Source organism: Corvus moneduloides, chromosome 7 (genome assembly GCF_009650955.1).
Source record: "Corvus moneduloides isolate bCorMon1 chromosome 7, bCorMon1.pri, whole genome shotgun sequence".
NCBI lineage: Eukaryota > Metazoa > Chordata > Aves > Passeriformes > Corvidae > Corvus > Corvus moneduloides.
In genome coordinates this window covers 19,558,909-19,575,390 of record NC_045482.1, presented here as the reverse complement: position 1 = coordinate 19,575,390, position 16,482 = coordinate 19,558,909, and the positions used below count along the sequence as shown (strand labels likewise).

Genomic DNA, 16,482 nt, shown 5'->3' with positions numbered 1-16,482 from the left:
AGAATTCACTAATCAAAAGAAGGGTAAAAAAAATTACCTTGGTCATAATGATGATAGTTAACACTGGTACAGCAATTGGTAAAGGTAGTGCTGAAGGAGTGTTGTAGAGAAATCCACTGCTCCTTGGTCTTTAAAGTTTGCGTCTTATATAAATACGAAAAGATACACGCTGTAAAGCTCTCATACTTTTTTTTTTTTTTTTTTTTTTTTAATTATAAAGATTACTTACAGTTAAATACACATGAGAATGAATACCATGCTTGAAGTGGTACTGGAACTGTGAAATGAGTCAGCCCTTGTTGAAGCTGATGAATACAGCACTCTTTGTAACATTGTATGAGGCAGGTACAGTTACAGCCGCGGAGGAAGAACCAAAGGGGGTCACGATGGGCTGGCAAAACGCAAAGAGAGAACTGGTGCAGAAAACTGAGTGGGAGGGAGCCCCCGTGATGTGTTCACTTGGAAAAAGCATCGGCATATTGATCAAAAGAACAACCTCCCGTTTTTCTAAGACTTTTTGTAAACAAACAGAAGTGTCTAAGAGAAATAAATACCTGAATTTCTTCTCCTGAATCAACCTGAAAAACGGTTATGACAGAACTCAATTAAGACAAATAGGTACAAAAGGAGAAGCCCAAAGACGGGAGCTCTCCCCCACACTCACAGTCAAAGGGGAAGAAATACTTTATAAAATCCTTTCCTTCACCAGGACCCATGTCTCAGAGCACAGACGGAGCTGCGCTCGCAATTCATTGTTTTCCACAATTAACTAAATGCACAGAAGGGGACTGAGGCGTTTAGTTCCAGCGATTCTGCTAGATGTGCACCTCTACGCATCGGTTTTATTTCTGTAAAAGCTCACTAAACATTATCTTTCCTACACGGCGTTCAATGGACTTTTTCCCGAGAGCCTCCGGCCCTCCTCCCGGGCTCCTCGCCGGGAATCCCCGAGCCGCGCCCACCCTGAGGGGCCGGCACGCGCCGCCTCACGGGGCCGAGCGCCGCCCCTGCTGCCGCCGAGTGCGGGGCTCCTCAGCGCTCGGTGCGAGCAGGCGAGTGGCAAATCCCGGCTCCTCAGCCGTGCAGAGACAGGGAGAACACTGTCTCTCAGGTGTGCCCAGCTCCCGCCAGGTCTCCGGCCCTGCGGGGCCGCCCGCAGACGGCTGGGGTGGGGGTCGCACCTCAACTGAGAAGGGCTTTGAAATGGCGTTCGCCGTTTGCCTTGCAGTCCTCTGGCGCTTAGAGCCGGGCAGGGGTTGTCACTTCTCTAGCGAGTCGGTGCTGGCAGGGCTTGTCACTGCCGCCGGGAGCTTGTCTTGGCCCCAGCGAAGTCTGCGCTCAGCCCCGCGGACTTAGGCGGGGAAGGGAGGTGGCCTGAGCCCCGCTGAGGTGGTCCTGGGCTGCCTGGGGGCACGGGTGGCAGCGCCGTAGAAGCGCTGCTACTGAGGCTGTGCGGGTACCCCGCCTCCGAGGGGGCGACCAGCTGTACCTGTTTTTCCAAAATCATAGGTAAGGAATGCTCAGGAAAAAAATCTCCATGATTAAAAATGGCAGAAGATACTACAAGGCAAGAAGTAAGTAGGCGTGATACGGAATTCAGGCCCATCGGGACAAGGCCATGAATAACCGAAGAAAAGTTTCTGTAAGTTCCCTAAGTAGATCTAGCTCTAGTGTATAGTGTTTCCTTAAGCGACCTATAGTAACTAGTGGACCATAATATACATTGCAAATACTATGGTAAACTTCATAAATTCCTTCAAGCAAATCTTCCTCCTGGGTACATACACGTATGCAGTTACTATCAAAAGAAAGGAAAGGTACTGTTATCTGTAGACAGTGCTGCATGCAAATTGAGGTAAGACTAACTTAAAATGTCTTCCTCTTTATTTCTCTGAAGTGGTGCATTTATTTTTATGAATACAAAATGGTTTTTAGTTTTCATTTTTAATGCTAGGTTTTCTCACTTCACTTGCCGCTTTAAAAGCTGCACTCTGGAATTTCAGTTTCATTGCACTGAAAACCAAGGATCAGTGTTTTGAGGTTTTGTGAAGTTATTAGGTAGGAAACTATGTTCTTGTACAGAAATTTCAGTTAGCATGATGCATAGTATAATAATAGAGGTCACTGTCAGCAAGTTAGATGCAGTTACTGAGCTTTTTTTCTGTAAAAAGCAGTAAATTGTATCTTAACCTACTGTGGAGTCTTATAGAATGTGTTCTGAAAATACATAGAATCCTTTTTCAAGACCCTTTTTATATTCCCAAATTGAAGTCCAGCTTAATGTCAAATTCAAACTGTAATGCAGTTAATAATCCAGCCTTATATACTTTAATCCTTCAAATGTTAATCCAAGTTGGTGTTAATTATTGACATTGTAGCACAAAAATAAAAATAGAGTTCACCCAAGTTTTATTCAAACAATAAAAATGTGGCTTGAACCAAGCAGAGGTATTTTTCCCTTGGGCTAAGATTTCCATATCATAATCTGGCTAGGAGTCAAGGTGAATATATCTTTCTAAAAGCCATTTCTGACCCTTTTAAAAATGGAAAGTCAGTTTAAGTGCAAATGGATTGTTTTAGAAACAGGGAAAATATGAACTTCTGTGCTGATATGTGCTGCTCCACGGTGTTCCGTGGTTAGGAAGCTGTAGGAACATTATCTGCAGCACTATGTTTGTGTGCACTGGAGAGAGGGCCACTGGGTGATTCCTTCCTCAGCATTATGTGCTGCCCTGTTGATGTATGTGCACAGTAAGTGAATTACCCAGTACCATCCAAAATCTTTGATTAGAAGAAATATTGTATCTATATTACTGACTTTCTGACTACAGAGAAGAGGGATTTAGTGAGCAGTGCAGTGGCTATTTGTTTGCTTTAAGAGCTTCCAGGACGGGTTTTGCAGTGTTTTTGCCAAATGCTTTCACGACAAAAAGTTCATTGGACAAAGACAATGATTCTTGCTGTGGTAATGCCTGGAGAGGCTCACTAACAAGGGCCTCCTGAGTGCAGGCTTGTCTGGGGAATAGAAACATCTTGTGTTACAAAGACAGAAGTTACTGTCGTTACCAGCCTTCTGGCCACTGTGGGACTGGAGAAGAGGGGAGTAATGAATAAAGTGCTAATACCGTGTGCGGTGCTGTGAGCGTAATCAAAGAACATTTGTGTATAGGAAGGGGCTTTGAAGTCCTGAAAGTTATCGTAATGGTTTGCTTTTGTTCTGCTTAAAAGTTTGGTTGGTGTTTTTTGTTGTTTAGGTTTTTTTTAACCTAGCCCTAGTTTTAAGTTGTCATCTGAGCACACTTAGTGAGATACATTCTGTACCTGTAGCTTCTCTGTCATTAGTTCTTACAAACTTACCCCCCCTAGAAGTGACTTCTCGTGATCCAAGGAAATAACAAGGGAAGAGGGCCTATGGATCAGTAACAGAAAAGGAGAAGGGGAGAAAAAAGCCTCATAACAAACCCTGAACATAACTGAACAGGTGAGCACTAAACTTTTTCCAATCTACTATACAGCTTAACTTCAATAACGTAGAGCCAGGGAACAGAAAGATGTCTTGGGCTTGATTACTATAGGGAAGTTGGGAATGCTCTGCACCTGCAGGAACAATCAGCACGTAATTCAGTAGGAATTTTTCTTTTGTTGTAACTGTTTAACTCCTTTTCATGAGTTTAAACTGAACTGTACTGCAGCAGAATAAACAAGCTGCAATGGGGCTGGCAATCATCCAGGACACAAGTTCAAAGTGACATTTTTAGTAAAGACTCCTGTATTACAGGTGAAAATACGGAGGCATATTCCTCATAGTGCTAACCTGAGGACTCATTTGCTGTGATGGATTATGTCTCTGCTGTTTGATAAAGCCATGTAGCTTCTAAAATGGAGAGGGATGATAGGAAGAAGGTAAGGGAGCTGCAGCAGGAGAATCTAGAAGGACAGAAGAGTGCACAGTGAGGGTGATGTCGCCTGGGGGGTTACAGCATGCAGCTGAGGGAAGCATTCATTCCTCTGTTTGTGGACAGTAGGGCGACTGCTCTGCAGGTAGAAATGGAGATGGATAAATAAAATGCATTAAATCAATCTCCTGCTAGTTCCTTCCTAACTTGTTCTGCTTTTCGTGCACCTTTCACGTCTCTGCACAGCTCTTGTTTTGGGAGTTGAGCATGTGACGTAAATAGTGAGGACACACAGTGCTACATCAGAAATCTGTAAAATAATTTGAGAAACTTTTGTTGTCTATTTGTGCAAAATAGCTGCAAGGAATTTTTCCCTCTCTGGGAAAGAGAACTTCTCTGAATAATGCATTGTATAAGTCCATACATGCTTTCCTTTTGCCAAAGCTGAAAAGCTTTATGGCTGTAGCTAGAATGGCACTGCTCTGGGATAAATGTCTGACAGTATAAGGCTGAGCTTTTCCATCTGGGTCCTGCACAGTGGGGAAAAGCTCTGCTGAACACAGCTGAGAATTGGCCTGTGGTAATGGCATGTGGTGAGGGAGGAGGAAGCACATTTTTTATTCGCTGCTGCTGCTTTGTAAAGAACAAGTCATGTCAGTAGCTTCTTCCTAGCTGGTCCTCTTTTTCTCCACCCCTCATCTAGTTGTTTCTTCCTCAGACATGGCCTCTACCCTGCTGTGTGGAGAGGGAGTATTGATATTGTGTATGGAAAAAGGAGGCATTTGCAGAACTACACGTATGAAAACAGTGGACTAAGCTGATTTTACAGTATTTCTTAGGAAAGAGACGAAAATTCAGGAAAATTAATTAATCTTCTGAAGCATCGTAGCATACTGACTGTGGAGCGAGGTGCATTCAGTACACTGGAGAGTGTGGAACATGTTCAGCCTACTTGAAATAATGGCATAATTACTGCTATCAGTCTATTCAGGCAGCTGTTTGTCTAATACTATGCATGGACACCTTTTTTGTTTGGTTTTGCTTCGACCTTTCTCACTTTACACACACTTTCCACAATTTACAAGAAAATTTCATCTCCTTCAGTTTCATGCTACTGCAGCAGAAACAATAGGGATTCATTTACCCCTCCAATTCACAGAGCAATGCTTGCAGTAACCCCTGGAGATTTCTGTAGTAAGCAACCTGAAACACTTGAAAGGGATATAGTTTCCAGAGGGGTCAGTGTTCATGTCTGAGAGCTTAAACAATATATTAAGCTGGGCATTTTGGTGAAGAAAAAAAAAAATTTGCTTGTATTTAATCTGAACTGAATTACTATTGCCACATTGTGTGCAATGACTGAAAATAGTGTATTAAATAGCAAGGTCAACTCTGTAAAGCAGATAGTATCTCTGTTAATAAATACATACTTCCTGCCTTGTATTTACTTGGAACTAATATTAATCCTTGTAATTCAGGAACTAAGTATCCATCTTCCTTTGTGTCTAAAGGTGGGAACCAGCCACTTTACTTTTGGCTGCCTGAGAGTCAAACATGGAGGGTGTTGAGATTAAGGTATAAGAAAGAAAGGTGAGTTCCAAGTAAGGGGAGGCATTTGAGTAAGCAAAGTATATCTCTTCGTCCCAGTTTCCCAGAGGCACCACGCAGACAAAGAGTTTCTGATATGTACTTTTCCTGAGTGATGCTCCCCTCCAGGCTCCATATGCTGGTCCTATTTTCTCATTGTTGTGAATGTCAAGTTTAAATGTCCAACTTCCATGTGGATATTCACATTTGAATGCTTAAGATGAGTCCTGTGTCTCCCACTCCTAGAATTAGGAGCCTAACATCTAGACAGAAGAGTATGAAGTGCCTGAACAGATAATTTTCTGAATGCTGTCCTAATCATTAGTGTCTGCTTCATGGCATTGAAAGTAATAAGAATTCTGCAGAACAGAATACAGAGGAACTAGAAAATTCTCTCTTGAGAGGAGAAATTGGTGTCAATAACTCCTTTCGTCCTGGCAAGGTGTCTTCTGTTGGTTGATACACTCTAGTTGCTATCAGCAGTATCAAAGGACACAAAGTAATGTAAAAGAAGTTCCAGCCTTTGCCCAGGTATCTATAGCTTTCATTCCTGCTGTGCTATGCAATATTCAAAGTTAATTGGATGATCCAGTTTTAAACCTGAAGTACAGTATGAACCTAGAGACTGTATCAGTGCAGTTGTAAGTTGCTTGAAGAGCAAACGTCTACAATGTTTGGTACAAAAAGCTGGAGGCTAAAACAAGAGTGTTGGAAGCATATTAGCAGTTAAGGACTGAAAATAGAGGTGACCAGTGGAATGGGAATGTATACAATAACCATATAACAAAAACCAGATTTTTTCCAGTTTAGTAAAATTCTACATTGTGAGAGACTGGTATGAAGACAGTTTAAGGGACTCTGTTCACCATTCCCCTGCACTGCAATAAAGCATCATCCTGTTTCTTTCCATATGCCATTTAGTGTTCAAAATAGATCAAGTGAGCTAAGTTGCCTTTACAAACTAAATCAGACTGTAAGCTTTGTATTTGTTTCATTCATCGTGTGCTTTTGAGGCCTCCTCATGTTCCTGTTAATAATTCAGGCTTTCCTATTCTAGGTTTATTGCTCAGAGAGACAGTACCTTTTGCTGAGTTGAGCATATGGCTAACAGGAGCTATGTCAGGTAAAGAATGCAACCTGTAGTTTTTCACCTTATTCTCTTTTGTTGTTAGTCAGCTTTGGAATGGAACTATAATGCAGTCAGGTTTGTTACAACTGTTAGCTTGGGTAGCCTGTTACTTTGATATAGCTGGAAAAATGCCAAAGATCTCAAGTGTCTTGAAGACTGTCAACCTTTTGCTTTTTCTGTTTCTTGTTGCAACAGATGAGAACAGAGCAAGTCCTGAAGCAAACTGGATTAGGTAAGAAAGAGTTTTTAAATGTTGTCATCTTTTACACCCTGGAGAAAAACTAAATGTGTTGTTTTGACTCCCTTCCACAAAATAGACAAGTCCTTGTCTCATTCTGCTAACGTGTCATAATTGTTCTACAGATGTCAGCTGGTAGCTGGGGACTGCTCCTCTGCTTGGAGCTGTATTTATTAACCTTTTTATTTTTTTCTTTCTCATGTAATGAAATTAAGCTATTCAGCCGGGCAAAATAGCTGATTCCTGATTTCGTCTTAATGCCAAGAACACTGTGAAAGTTACGGAGAACATGTAATTAAATGTAACAGTTACTGACAGTTGTTGCTTTGCAATGTGGCCTTCATACGTTTCTGTAACAGCACAGCTATACTTGATAGGTTGCATTAGAAGTGTAATTCCATTCATAAAATTCCCTAAGGGTAGAACTGCCCTTGTGATTTTGGGCTTTTTCAGCCCCTTCTCTTTCTACTGCAGTTCAAAAACTACTTGCTGGTGAGAGACTTTTGAACTGAGAGGTGTGTGGCATGATGAAATACAAATGTCTGTGACTGGTGAAATTCTTAGGTATATTTTTTAGGTAACTCTTTAGTCTCACCTCTGAAAGAAAATTCAGTGCTTAGTTTCTACAGGCCTTACCTGTTGGCCTCCTTCAAAAGAGTGATTGTTATAAACCGTACCTTAAAGGCTGTTAGTCTTGACTTACGAGTTTGTAGTGTTGATAGTTATGATGTAGGGCAGTGCCTAGAGTATTGGAGGAGGAGTAAGCTTTTACAACCTTGATACAATAAGAAAGGATGGATTGTGAAGAGTGCAGCCTGTACTGCTTTCATTATAACTCCTGTCTGAAGAATTGACTCATGGTATACCTTTTTCTGCTTGGGTTCTTTGCCAAAAAAATAAAATGGTAGCTTTCTTTCTCATCAGGATTCATGGCCCGGTCAGTGTCAACCTATTGTGAAATGAAACCTGGGCATTTCATTATCAAAAATTTTAAAAAGAAAAATCAATTCCCTGAAAATAATAATGCTGTAGGTAACAATTTCCAGCTGAGGATTTGCATATTAAGTGTTAGCTCTTTTTAAAAAAGCCCAAAAATTCTTGCATGGGATACTTATATATGTGTATAGTAACAAGAATAGCTCTTTTTAAGTCATTGTGATAATGGAGCTAATGACAAGACAGTTGGCACTGCCGCGCTAAGGTGATCTTCACCCTTGCAAGACAAAATATAGTTAGATTAGCACAATTTTTGCAGAGATATGCAGTTATCCATGTGTATAAAAGATTTGACTTCTGTTAGCCAGCAGATGCCTATGTCCTTGACAAAGCTGTTTTTGCAAGATAGATATATCTATGGAATTCACAGTGATTTGTAGTATATGCCACAGCTTCTTCTCCAAAGTGCTTTGTGACATGAAAACATGCAAATATTTTGGGGACTACATGGAGGATATTGTGGAGTGTAGTGATGATACCTTTACTGGTAAGGCTGCCCTAAGCCCAAGGTATATCAGATTGTCATAGGACCAAGTAAACCTTCTACTCTGTCCTTGACACAGTTCCAGCTCTATGATGGAGGCTGTAGTGAACTCCTAGATAAGCAGTTGTGCCCTACCTTTGCTGCCTTCCCAGTCTTTTGTCTTTCTTACGTTTGGACCCGGGTGTGCGGGTCTCAAGTAGAGCTTTTTAACTATAGTCCTGCGTCTCCTTGTTCCAGGTGTTCTATTTTCTACCTGTAGCTGTCAGGAGAGAGAAGTTTTTTGCAGAACAGTTTTTTAGGAGGACTCTGTGTCATTAATAAGTAGCATATTGTAAATGTTTTGGTAAAGACTTTATAACATCCTAGAGTGGGGGGGTGAGAGGGTGGGTGTCCTGCAAAGGGAGAGGGCACTTGTTTTACTATGGGCTGCTTAAGTACAGCTGTAAGGCAGACACTAAATAGAGATTTGAGATTCATATGGAAATGATGTGTTGTATGTAAAAATAGGTATAAGAAGGTAGAGGCATCTCTGGCAATTTTTTGCGGATAGTAAAAGAAAATATAAGAACACAGAAGGAACACTTTTTCCTGGCACTGAAACCTGAAACAACAGAAAAGGCTGCTTAAAACAGTTTGAAAGAGTGCTGTCTCTGCTCTTTGTGATTTCCTGGGTAGGTATAGGACTAGAAGAGTGGTCCTGATCTCAAAGGGGATCTCAATTACATTTGATTACTTCTTGGAAAAAGAAAAATCCCATCCATAGTTTTGTTTCATAAATACTTTCCTGCACAAGCAGAATTTACTGAACTCTTCCAGGTGGAAAGTTTCCCGATTTCTAGCAGTGTGTTCTGGTAATTCTACCCTTTGTGCAAATGTGACAGAAAGAGGGAAATGGTTCATGGTAGTTCAGCTGTAAGAATAATTTGTTCTATTAGTCTTTGATGATCAGTGCTGTTGACAGTTCTCATCTCTTCCATGGTCTTCCTACTTCTACTATTCTCTGTTACCCAGCCTAGCATGAACTGAAGGGTGGAAATGAACTGTGGTTAATTTGGGCCTGAAAGACAGACAGGACAAGTATTTTCAGTAAATCTCTCTCTTTCCCTCTCTCTTTCCCTCTCTCTCTCCATTTTTTATTGTTAGTAAGTATGTACAAAATATATACAGAATTTTAATACAAAGTAAGAGTTACTATGAACAAGACAAAATGGAAATGGAGAAGTAGCTTAGTGTGGTGCAGTGATTTTTCAGAGAAAAGGTTGCCTGTAGGATTAAGGCGGCCTGAAGGTCAGTCCCCTGAACATACCAAGACTTTGGCTGGTGGTAGAAAATTATTTTCCTGCAAATGCTTATCAGCTCACTGCAGATTTTGCAAAATCTGTGATCTTACTGAGGCATTTATTTTAAAAACCATTTTTAACAGCTGTTATTCCATATAGGTGAGGTTTTTTACTTAGAAAAAGGAGAAAGTTGCAAAGTTCCCTGAGTTACTGCATACTTTTTAATATCTTAAAAAGCGTTAAAACCTGGAGTTATAGGGAGAGCAGAAGCTGTTCTTCTTCAGGGTTCTTCAGGTTTCTGATCTCTGAATATGTTCCTGAGCAGTCTGGATGTAACTGACCTCCTCTCTGCCATGGGACAATCCTGTCATGTTGTAGTATGTCCATACAATTTGTCACTGAGCTATTTGATACATCATTGTATTTGCTCTACAGACTTGGTATAAAATCTGTTCTGAAAGAAAAAAAATTTAAAGCCTTAATTCTGGTATTGAAAGAATGCAATATTGCCTTTGATAGCAGTTTTCCTGCCTACATGGGAAATTAACTTAGTCTGAGTGCGTAAAGCAGGAGGAGTTGTACAACGTGTAGAGTGGGATGGCAGTTTTCATGTCTCCTGGTATATTTTTTACACTGTATTTTAAACCTACTGGAGGGATGAATGATAGGTGTGATTAATTCCAACTCACTTGAAAGAAGAGGGCATGTTCAGTGCACATCTTGTTGTCTCCAGTTGTTCTCTCATCATTTCTGTCAGTAGTTACATGGATGATCTTTATAACTTGTGTTTAGCCTGTGAAATGGATATAAAGACCTGTCAGAGTACCTTTTCTAATACATTTTCTTCTGAGGAAACAAACCTAACATAAATGTCACTTGTGGTATGAGCAACTGTAGCAGATGGAGCATTGAATTAATGGTCCTGAGAGGCAAGGCAGGAGAGATTATGAGATAAATATGGTAGATGTAGTACATAATTCAAAAAGTTTCCTGTGATTAAAAATGAATTCAAGGAAAAAGAGTATATCTTCAAAAGTTAAGAGCATTTTAAAATCACTTTATCTTTTGTATGTTTGGAAAAGTGTTAAAAATAATTTACAGCTATGTTTATGGGGAAAATTCCCCATGAGTTTAATCAAAAGGATATTTTTCAGCTGTTGATCTTACATTGTTTTGTAATGAAAATTTTGAATATTCCAAAATGTAAGGAATTTGCTTATAAGCTGATATGATGCCTAATGGTTTGTGGTGAGACACTGTCTTAGTGAAAAATGATTATAAAACTAAACTGCTTGCTCTATTGAAAACTGTACAAATTGTCATCAAATGAAGAGGAAGGACTGGTGTTAGAGTATGTGACTTAACAACTGCTAATATGTAGGAAAGTGATGTTAGTGCGACTCCATTACTGATGTTTGTTTCACAGCTTCAGGAGCAATTTATATGCTGGCAGAAGGTTTGGAGGCTCTACAGAAGTCAGCTAACAGTAAACTAAAGGAATACATGGGTGATTCATGTAAGGCTAAGTTGCTTCTCACTAGTGATAGTTCAGCCTCTTTCCAGTTTCAAGAGTGAAGGACTATGGTGACTGACTGTAATAATAGATACTGTAATGCAGAGAAACCAACTGATTTAATAGCTGGGCAAAAGGTTGTAGTAAGGTGATTTCTAATGGCTTAAGGTTGCTCAGCTGAGAACTTCACAGAATTCAGCAGCACTCCTGAGAAAATGTGCTTGGTTTCATGTTCCCTCATAGCAGCAAACTGGCTGCTGTGAAAACACCTTTTGACCAATCTGCCGAAAGGCCTTTGGAATAGAAAATTCATCCACTGTCTGAGCTGGAAGGTGATTGCTCTTTGTGACAGGCTGAAAGACTGAGGATAAAACATGTATAAGGAACACCTAAGAATGCAATTTTGTGTACTTGTTAAATCAGATAATGTGCTTTCTCTGCAAACAGTTGTGGTGAAGAATCCACACCCCACTTCCCCCGTCTTATATTAGGGTGATTTTTCCACATGTAAAAGTCTGTGTCCAGGGGCACATCTTTTGCAATCTGACTAGTTCCACAAGAACTGAAATGGAGAAAACAGCATTTTAGCCTTCAGGGCTGTACTGTGGACAAGAATGTTGCAATGATGCCATTTCCTCAAGGTATGGCTCTTGATAAAGCTGTCTTAAAGTTTTGTTGTATTTGCCTCCATATGCCGTAGTGTAGCTTTCCTTCTTTATTTAATCTGATTTTTCTGATCTTAATGATACGTCTGGAGAGATGTGGAAAGCATAGTAGTAGTGTGAAGTTTTAATGGTGAAAAGTTCTGTAAGTTTTGGATGGTGCAAGTATATAAACTTTATTTGTCTATCTGAAATATGGAGTCATCTTCCTAAGTAAATTTTAAATATCTCTTGTGTTGTACAGGAAAAGTAAATTATAAGAAGTGGTTCAGGAGACATTCAGAATTAAATGAAGGAAAGGTTTTTGCCGGTCCCTTACTGACAGAAGTGAGAAGGCTGTATACCTCCTTATTAAAGTCTTGATGACAAATGAGTATGAATATTTCATTAGGCAGAAGAATACTTTGTTAGCATTCAGACTTGGTCTTACTCTTGCATGAATTCCAGAGACATACAAATCAGAAGACTAATTCTGTAAAATAATACATACTGAATTGCCAGAATTTTGCAGGAGCTGTTTATTTAATAGAAGGAAGAAAATAATTAAATTTGAAAATAGGTTTTGGGAGAGAGGATTTTTTTAGAAGCTGTCCCTGAAATAAGGTTCTGCTTTACAGTGTGGCTTTTTTGTGTAATTAAATATTGTCTGTCTAAATTATTACTTAACTAAGAACAGAATGTCCTTATGGCCTCAAATGCTTGCTTATCCTGTGTGAAGGAGGAAAAGAAAAAGAAAAAAAGAAAATACAAAAAGGAGTTTGCCTTAAAATATTTGCCTAACAAGTTCCACACTACATTCCTTTGTATTTCAATGAACATTTTCTATATAAATAGTGTTAACATAAGAAATGGACATTAAACATTAGTTTAAGAGTCTGTGAACTTTAACAGTTATAACCAGGTAATGCTGTACATGTGTCTCTTCATTCGTCTTCCTTTCAGAAGGTGAAAAGAGTGATAATGAGAAAAATGTATCTGGGTTGTGTTAATCAGACTGTTTGATTTCACTGGTTTTGTGTCTTGATATACACTCACAGATCTGTAGATCTCACTACTCTTTGGTTTGAAAAGTGTGCAAGCTTTTGCATGTTCTGAGGGAGGCTAGCAGAAAAAAGGCTTGAGTAAAATACCAGTAGGCACTGTGCAGCGTGGGCTGGGCTGCCCTGTGAGGGCAGAGGGGCCAGGAGTCATGGGTGCTGGTGAGGCAGCAGGGCCAGTGGCCACACTGAGCATGGGGCATCCTGTCAGGACCCCAGGCAGGCATGGGGGCAGGCCCAGGGATGGCAGCCAGTCAGCTGACAGTGCAGCGACTGCCAGGTGAGTCTGGAGGAACAAGGCAGACTCAAGGTCTCTTAAAATCAAGTCCATGGGGTAGTGCTTGGGTCTGGATGAGTTGGGTACCTGCTTAGGCAGAGACATGGCTAAAGAATAGCCTGGACAGGGACCAAGGACAATAGCCTCTGGTTAAATGCAGCTTCCAAGAGAAGTAAATGCCCTGACACTGCAACCTTTTGCAAAATAATGTAATCCATTGTGCTGCTTGTGCTGGGCATTATCCTGGACTCATTGTTGTAGTTGATAGGCAGTTTTACATGCTGATCTTGCTTCAGTCAGAGCTCACATGCCTGTCTGCTGCAGGTCTGTTTTCTCCTAATGTTTTGGATTCATGAACACCTTCATTATGTCAGAGTACAGCCCACTCAAGACTGGAGTCGTTCTGGCATGGATGGCTTCAGTTGCTGACACAATCTAATTGCCTTGTCAAGGATTAATTCTGGATTTTGCAGTATTTTCCTTAAGATCTCTACCAGTGACCTATTTAACTTTTAAACTTGCGTGATTGTCTCTTCATCTTTTGAAGTGTTTTTTTTGTACTCAAACCTCTAATGGATTCCATTTTTATGTGGAGTACCATATAGCTTCTGATTTTGTCACATTGCGCTGCACTTCCTTTCTACCTCTGAATTAGCAAATACATCAACTGCTTCAGAATCTGTCATCTAAAAGATTTTTCTTCCTTTTTCACTGACAATCAGTAGTTGAAGGTACAGAATGAACTGTGGTTTACATCCCCTCATTTTTTCTCCTCCCTTTTTACTCCGGGAGTCCAGGAGGCCTGTGAATAATTTCTGAAATCACTGTAGATTTGAGGTCCTTGAAAGAGTTATTATTCACTGAACAAGACCAGCAGAACATGGTTTTCCCTAACCTGTCTCAGTAAGATGGGTTGTTTTTTCCCCCTATAGGTAAGATATTTGCAGTTTCAAAATCATTATTCGTTTGTGGCTGACCTTTCTCAGTAGTGATGAGAGGAAAGCAGCATGTGTAGTCTGTAATGTTCTTTCCTAGTGTTTGCAGTAATATCTTTGCTGCCAGACTCATGAGAGTAGTGTGTCCCCTGTGTTCTGGACTGAATTAGGCAAGGGATCTGTAGTCTTACCGCTAAACCACTATCTAACTTCAGCAGCATTCATTACTAACACATGCAACTTCTTTTAAAAGACTCATTTAACTATGAGTCACATCTCAATCCCATTTATGTGTCTGCTTAAAGGATGGTTGTGATTTTACAACATGACAAATACATAAAAAGTAAATGTTTCCATTTAGAGAGGCTTTTTTTCCTGAGGTTTGACCATTTTCCAGCTAATTTTATGCTTCACAAAGGACTAATAGATTGTGAAAAGTTGAGCCAAATGTGAATAATCAAGTGTGTTATGGGGTAGGTGAGACTTTTCACATGAGACCTAAATCAGTCAGCCTCTCCAGAAGGTGAAAAGCAATTGTTTGATGGAGGAACATATTACTGCCTTCTTAGATAAAGGAGTTGCAGTTTGTGTTTAGAGGTGAATTGCCCCAGAGACAGGGATGGATTATGAAGTGGGATATGAGCTGAAAAAGAGCTGTGAGTTTATTTGATCAGACCTTTAAGGGCTGATCTGAGCCTAAATGGATGCAGACTTCTTTTTAAAATTTCTATTCTCTTTTGACTTTACAAACCTTGGTAAACCAAATTGTCTTATTATGAATTCTGTAAATAAATCCTTTATCTAGCTGTTTACGTTGACCTGGTTTAGGTGTGGGTTGATATCAGTACAGCCAACTAACTTGAAGAAATTTTTGCCTGTAGCCTGTGTATGCAATACATAGGTGGTTCTGAAACCATTTCAGGCAACCAGCAGCCCAAAATATTTCTTAGGTGCTGTAAAGATAGTGGAGTTGCACAGGTCAATGCACAAACCAATAACTCATTGTCTAAGAAGAGATATTTGCACTGCTGAAGAGGAATCTCTCTGGAATATTAGTCAGAAGGCCAGGGGTTGCAAAGGAGTATGATTAGGGGATGTTACCACACATTTTACAAATTGGAAAAACAGAGATAGAAGTGAGAATTTTTTTTCTGTGATACACACAAAAATACTCTATCTTGATGCTTAGTCCATTGCTGTACCATGCTTTCAGGAGAAGTTTTCTTCCACCTGCTCTTGCTTCCCGTATAGAAGTTGTCTTCACCAACGTAAAAGTTGAACAGACTGTTAGGTCACCATGCCTCTGAGATAACATCCTATTTTAGAATTACTTCAGTTTTCATTAGTGAATTAACTGAACGTATAAATATTTATGACTATCTCAGATGTCTATTACAACAGGAAATAAATAATTCATTATAGAGAATTACCTTTGTACAACTGATACCACAAGGATATAAATCAGATATGGCAGTTTCCAAAAACGCAACACAATATATTGTTTTTGCTGAAACACCCTCAAGTGAGTATCTTGTTGATGCAACCATTGCTTTTCTAAGCTGAGTAACAAACCTTCCATTATGTGAAGAGTAGTGAAGAAAGTCTATTTACAGAAATGTGCATGTAGTAAAAGTATATTGACAGCTGGGACAATTCAAGGAATCTATATATACAATATGTAATTTCTGTTTCACATTGGGATGGTTTTTGTGTAAATCTATCAGACTATAAGCATCATTTTAAACGTGGTTTCATTTGCTTATCTGTTATGCTTCTGCTTCTATAGATTGGTTGAAATAAACTGCACCTGCCAAAAGCTAAGAAAGAGGAAAAATTAAATTTTGATGACTGAGTGACACTAATGAATACTCAGTGTGACAAATCAATTATCAAACTTTAAACTTTAAGTGGGAGGCTAGACTTTGGTGGGGGACTTTGGTCACATAGTGTGTTTGAAGAGGAATGACCTAGCAAGGCAGGCTAGAAGATTAAAGGAGAGGGATTCTTATCAGCCATTTTGAAGGAAAATCAGCCTCTCTTTTCACAAAAAGGCAGCATGCTGCAGAGATCAAGAGGAGAGGCTTAGAAAAGAAGAGTAAATGTGTTTCAGAGTAAATGGCACAAGCTTGAAGGAAGAGACTGGGGACTCCTGGTTATAGTGAAAAGGTGAAAGAGTTCAAGATGCCAGGAAGCTGAGACAGGTAAGTCAAAACAAGATGTCTGTTGGTTTTACTGTTTATTTATGTTCATTGCAACAGCTAAAGTAAAGAGGTTTTCAGAAACCCTGTTAAGTCTGTGCATATATTTATTTCACCTCACACATATCTTTAAAAATACCCTTGCTGTGGAGCTGAGAGAGGGCTTCAAGGCATGGGAGAACTAGCTGCCAGCATGCTTCTGTGGCTGAGATCATCCACAAAGTCACGTGTCTGATGAGAGAAGCCACAA

General features: G+C 39.9%; 1 protein-coding gene across 19 annotated transcripts in view; it reads left to right on the top strand.

The window, feature by feature from the left end:
- The first annotated feature begins 1,015 nt into the window (after positions 1 to 1,015).
- MYO3B (myosin IIIB) overlaps positions 1,016 to 16,482 on the top strand; it is a 256,067-nt gene continuing 240,600 nt past the window's right edge. For 14 of the 19 annotated variants that reach the window (XR_004241144.1, XM_032114015.1, XM_032114006.1 and 11 more), the window contains exons 1-6: positions 1,016 to 1,111; positions 1,510 to 1,642; positions 3,367 to 3,481; positions 5,408 to 5,486; positions 6,541 to 6,606; positions 6,808 to 6,844. Coding sequence is in view for 16 of the 19 variants with exons in the window: in XM_032114006.1 (XP_031969897.1) it covers positions 6,600 to 6,606; positions 6,808 to 6,844 (44 nt within the window). In the remaining 3 variants the exon portion in view is untranslated. The other 5 variants (XM_032114009.1, XM_032114002.1, XM_032114000.1 and 2 more) reach the window with 5 other exon arrangements.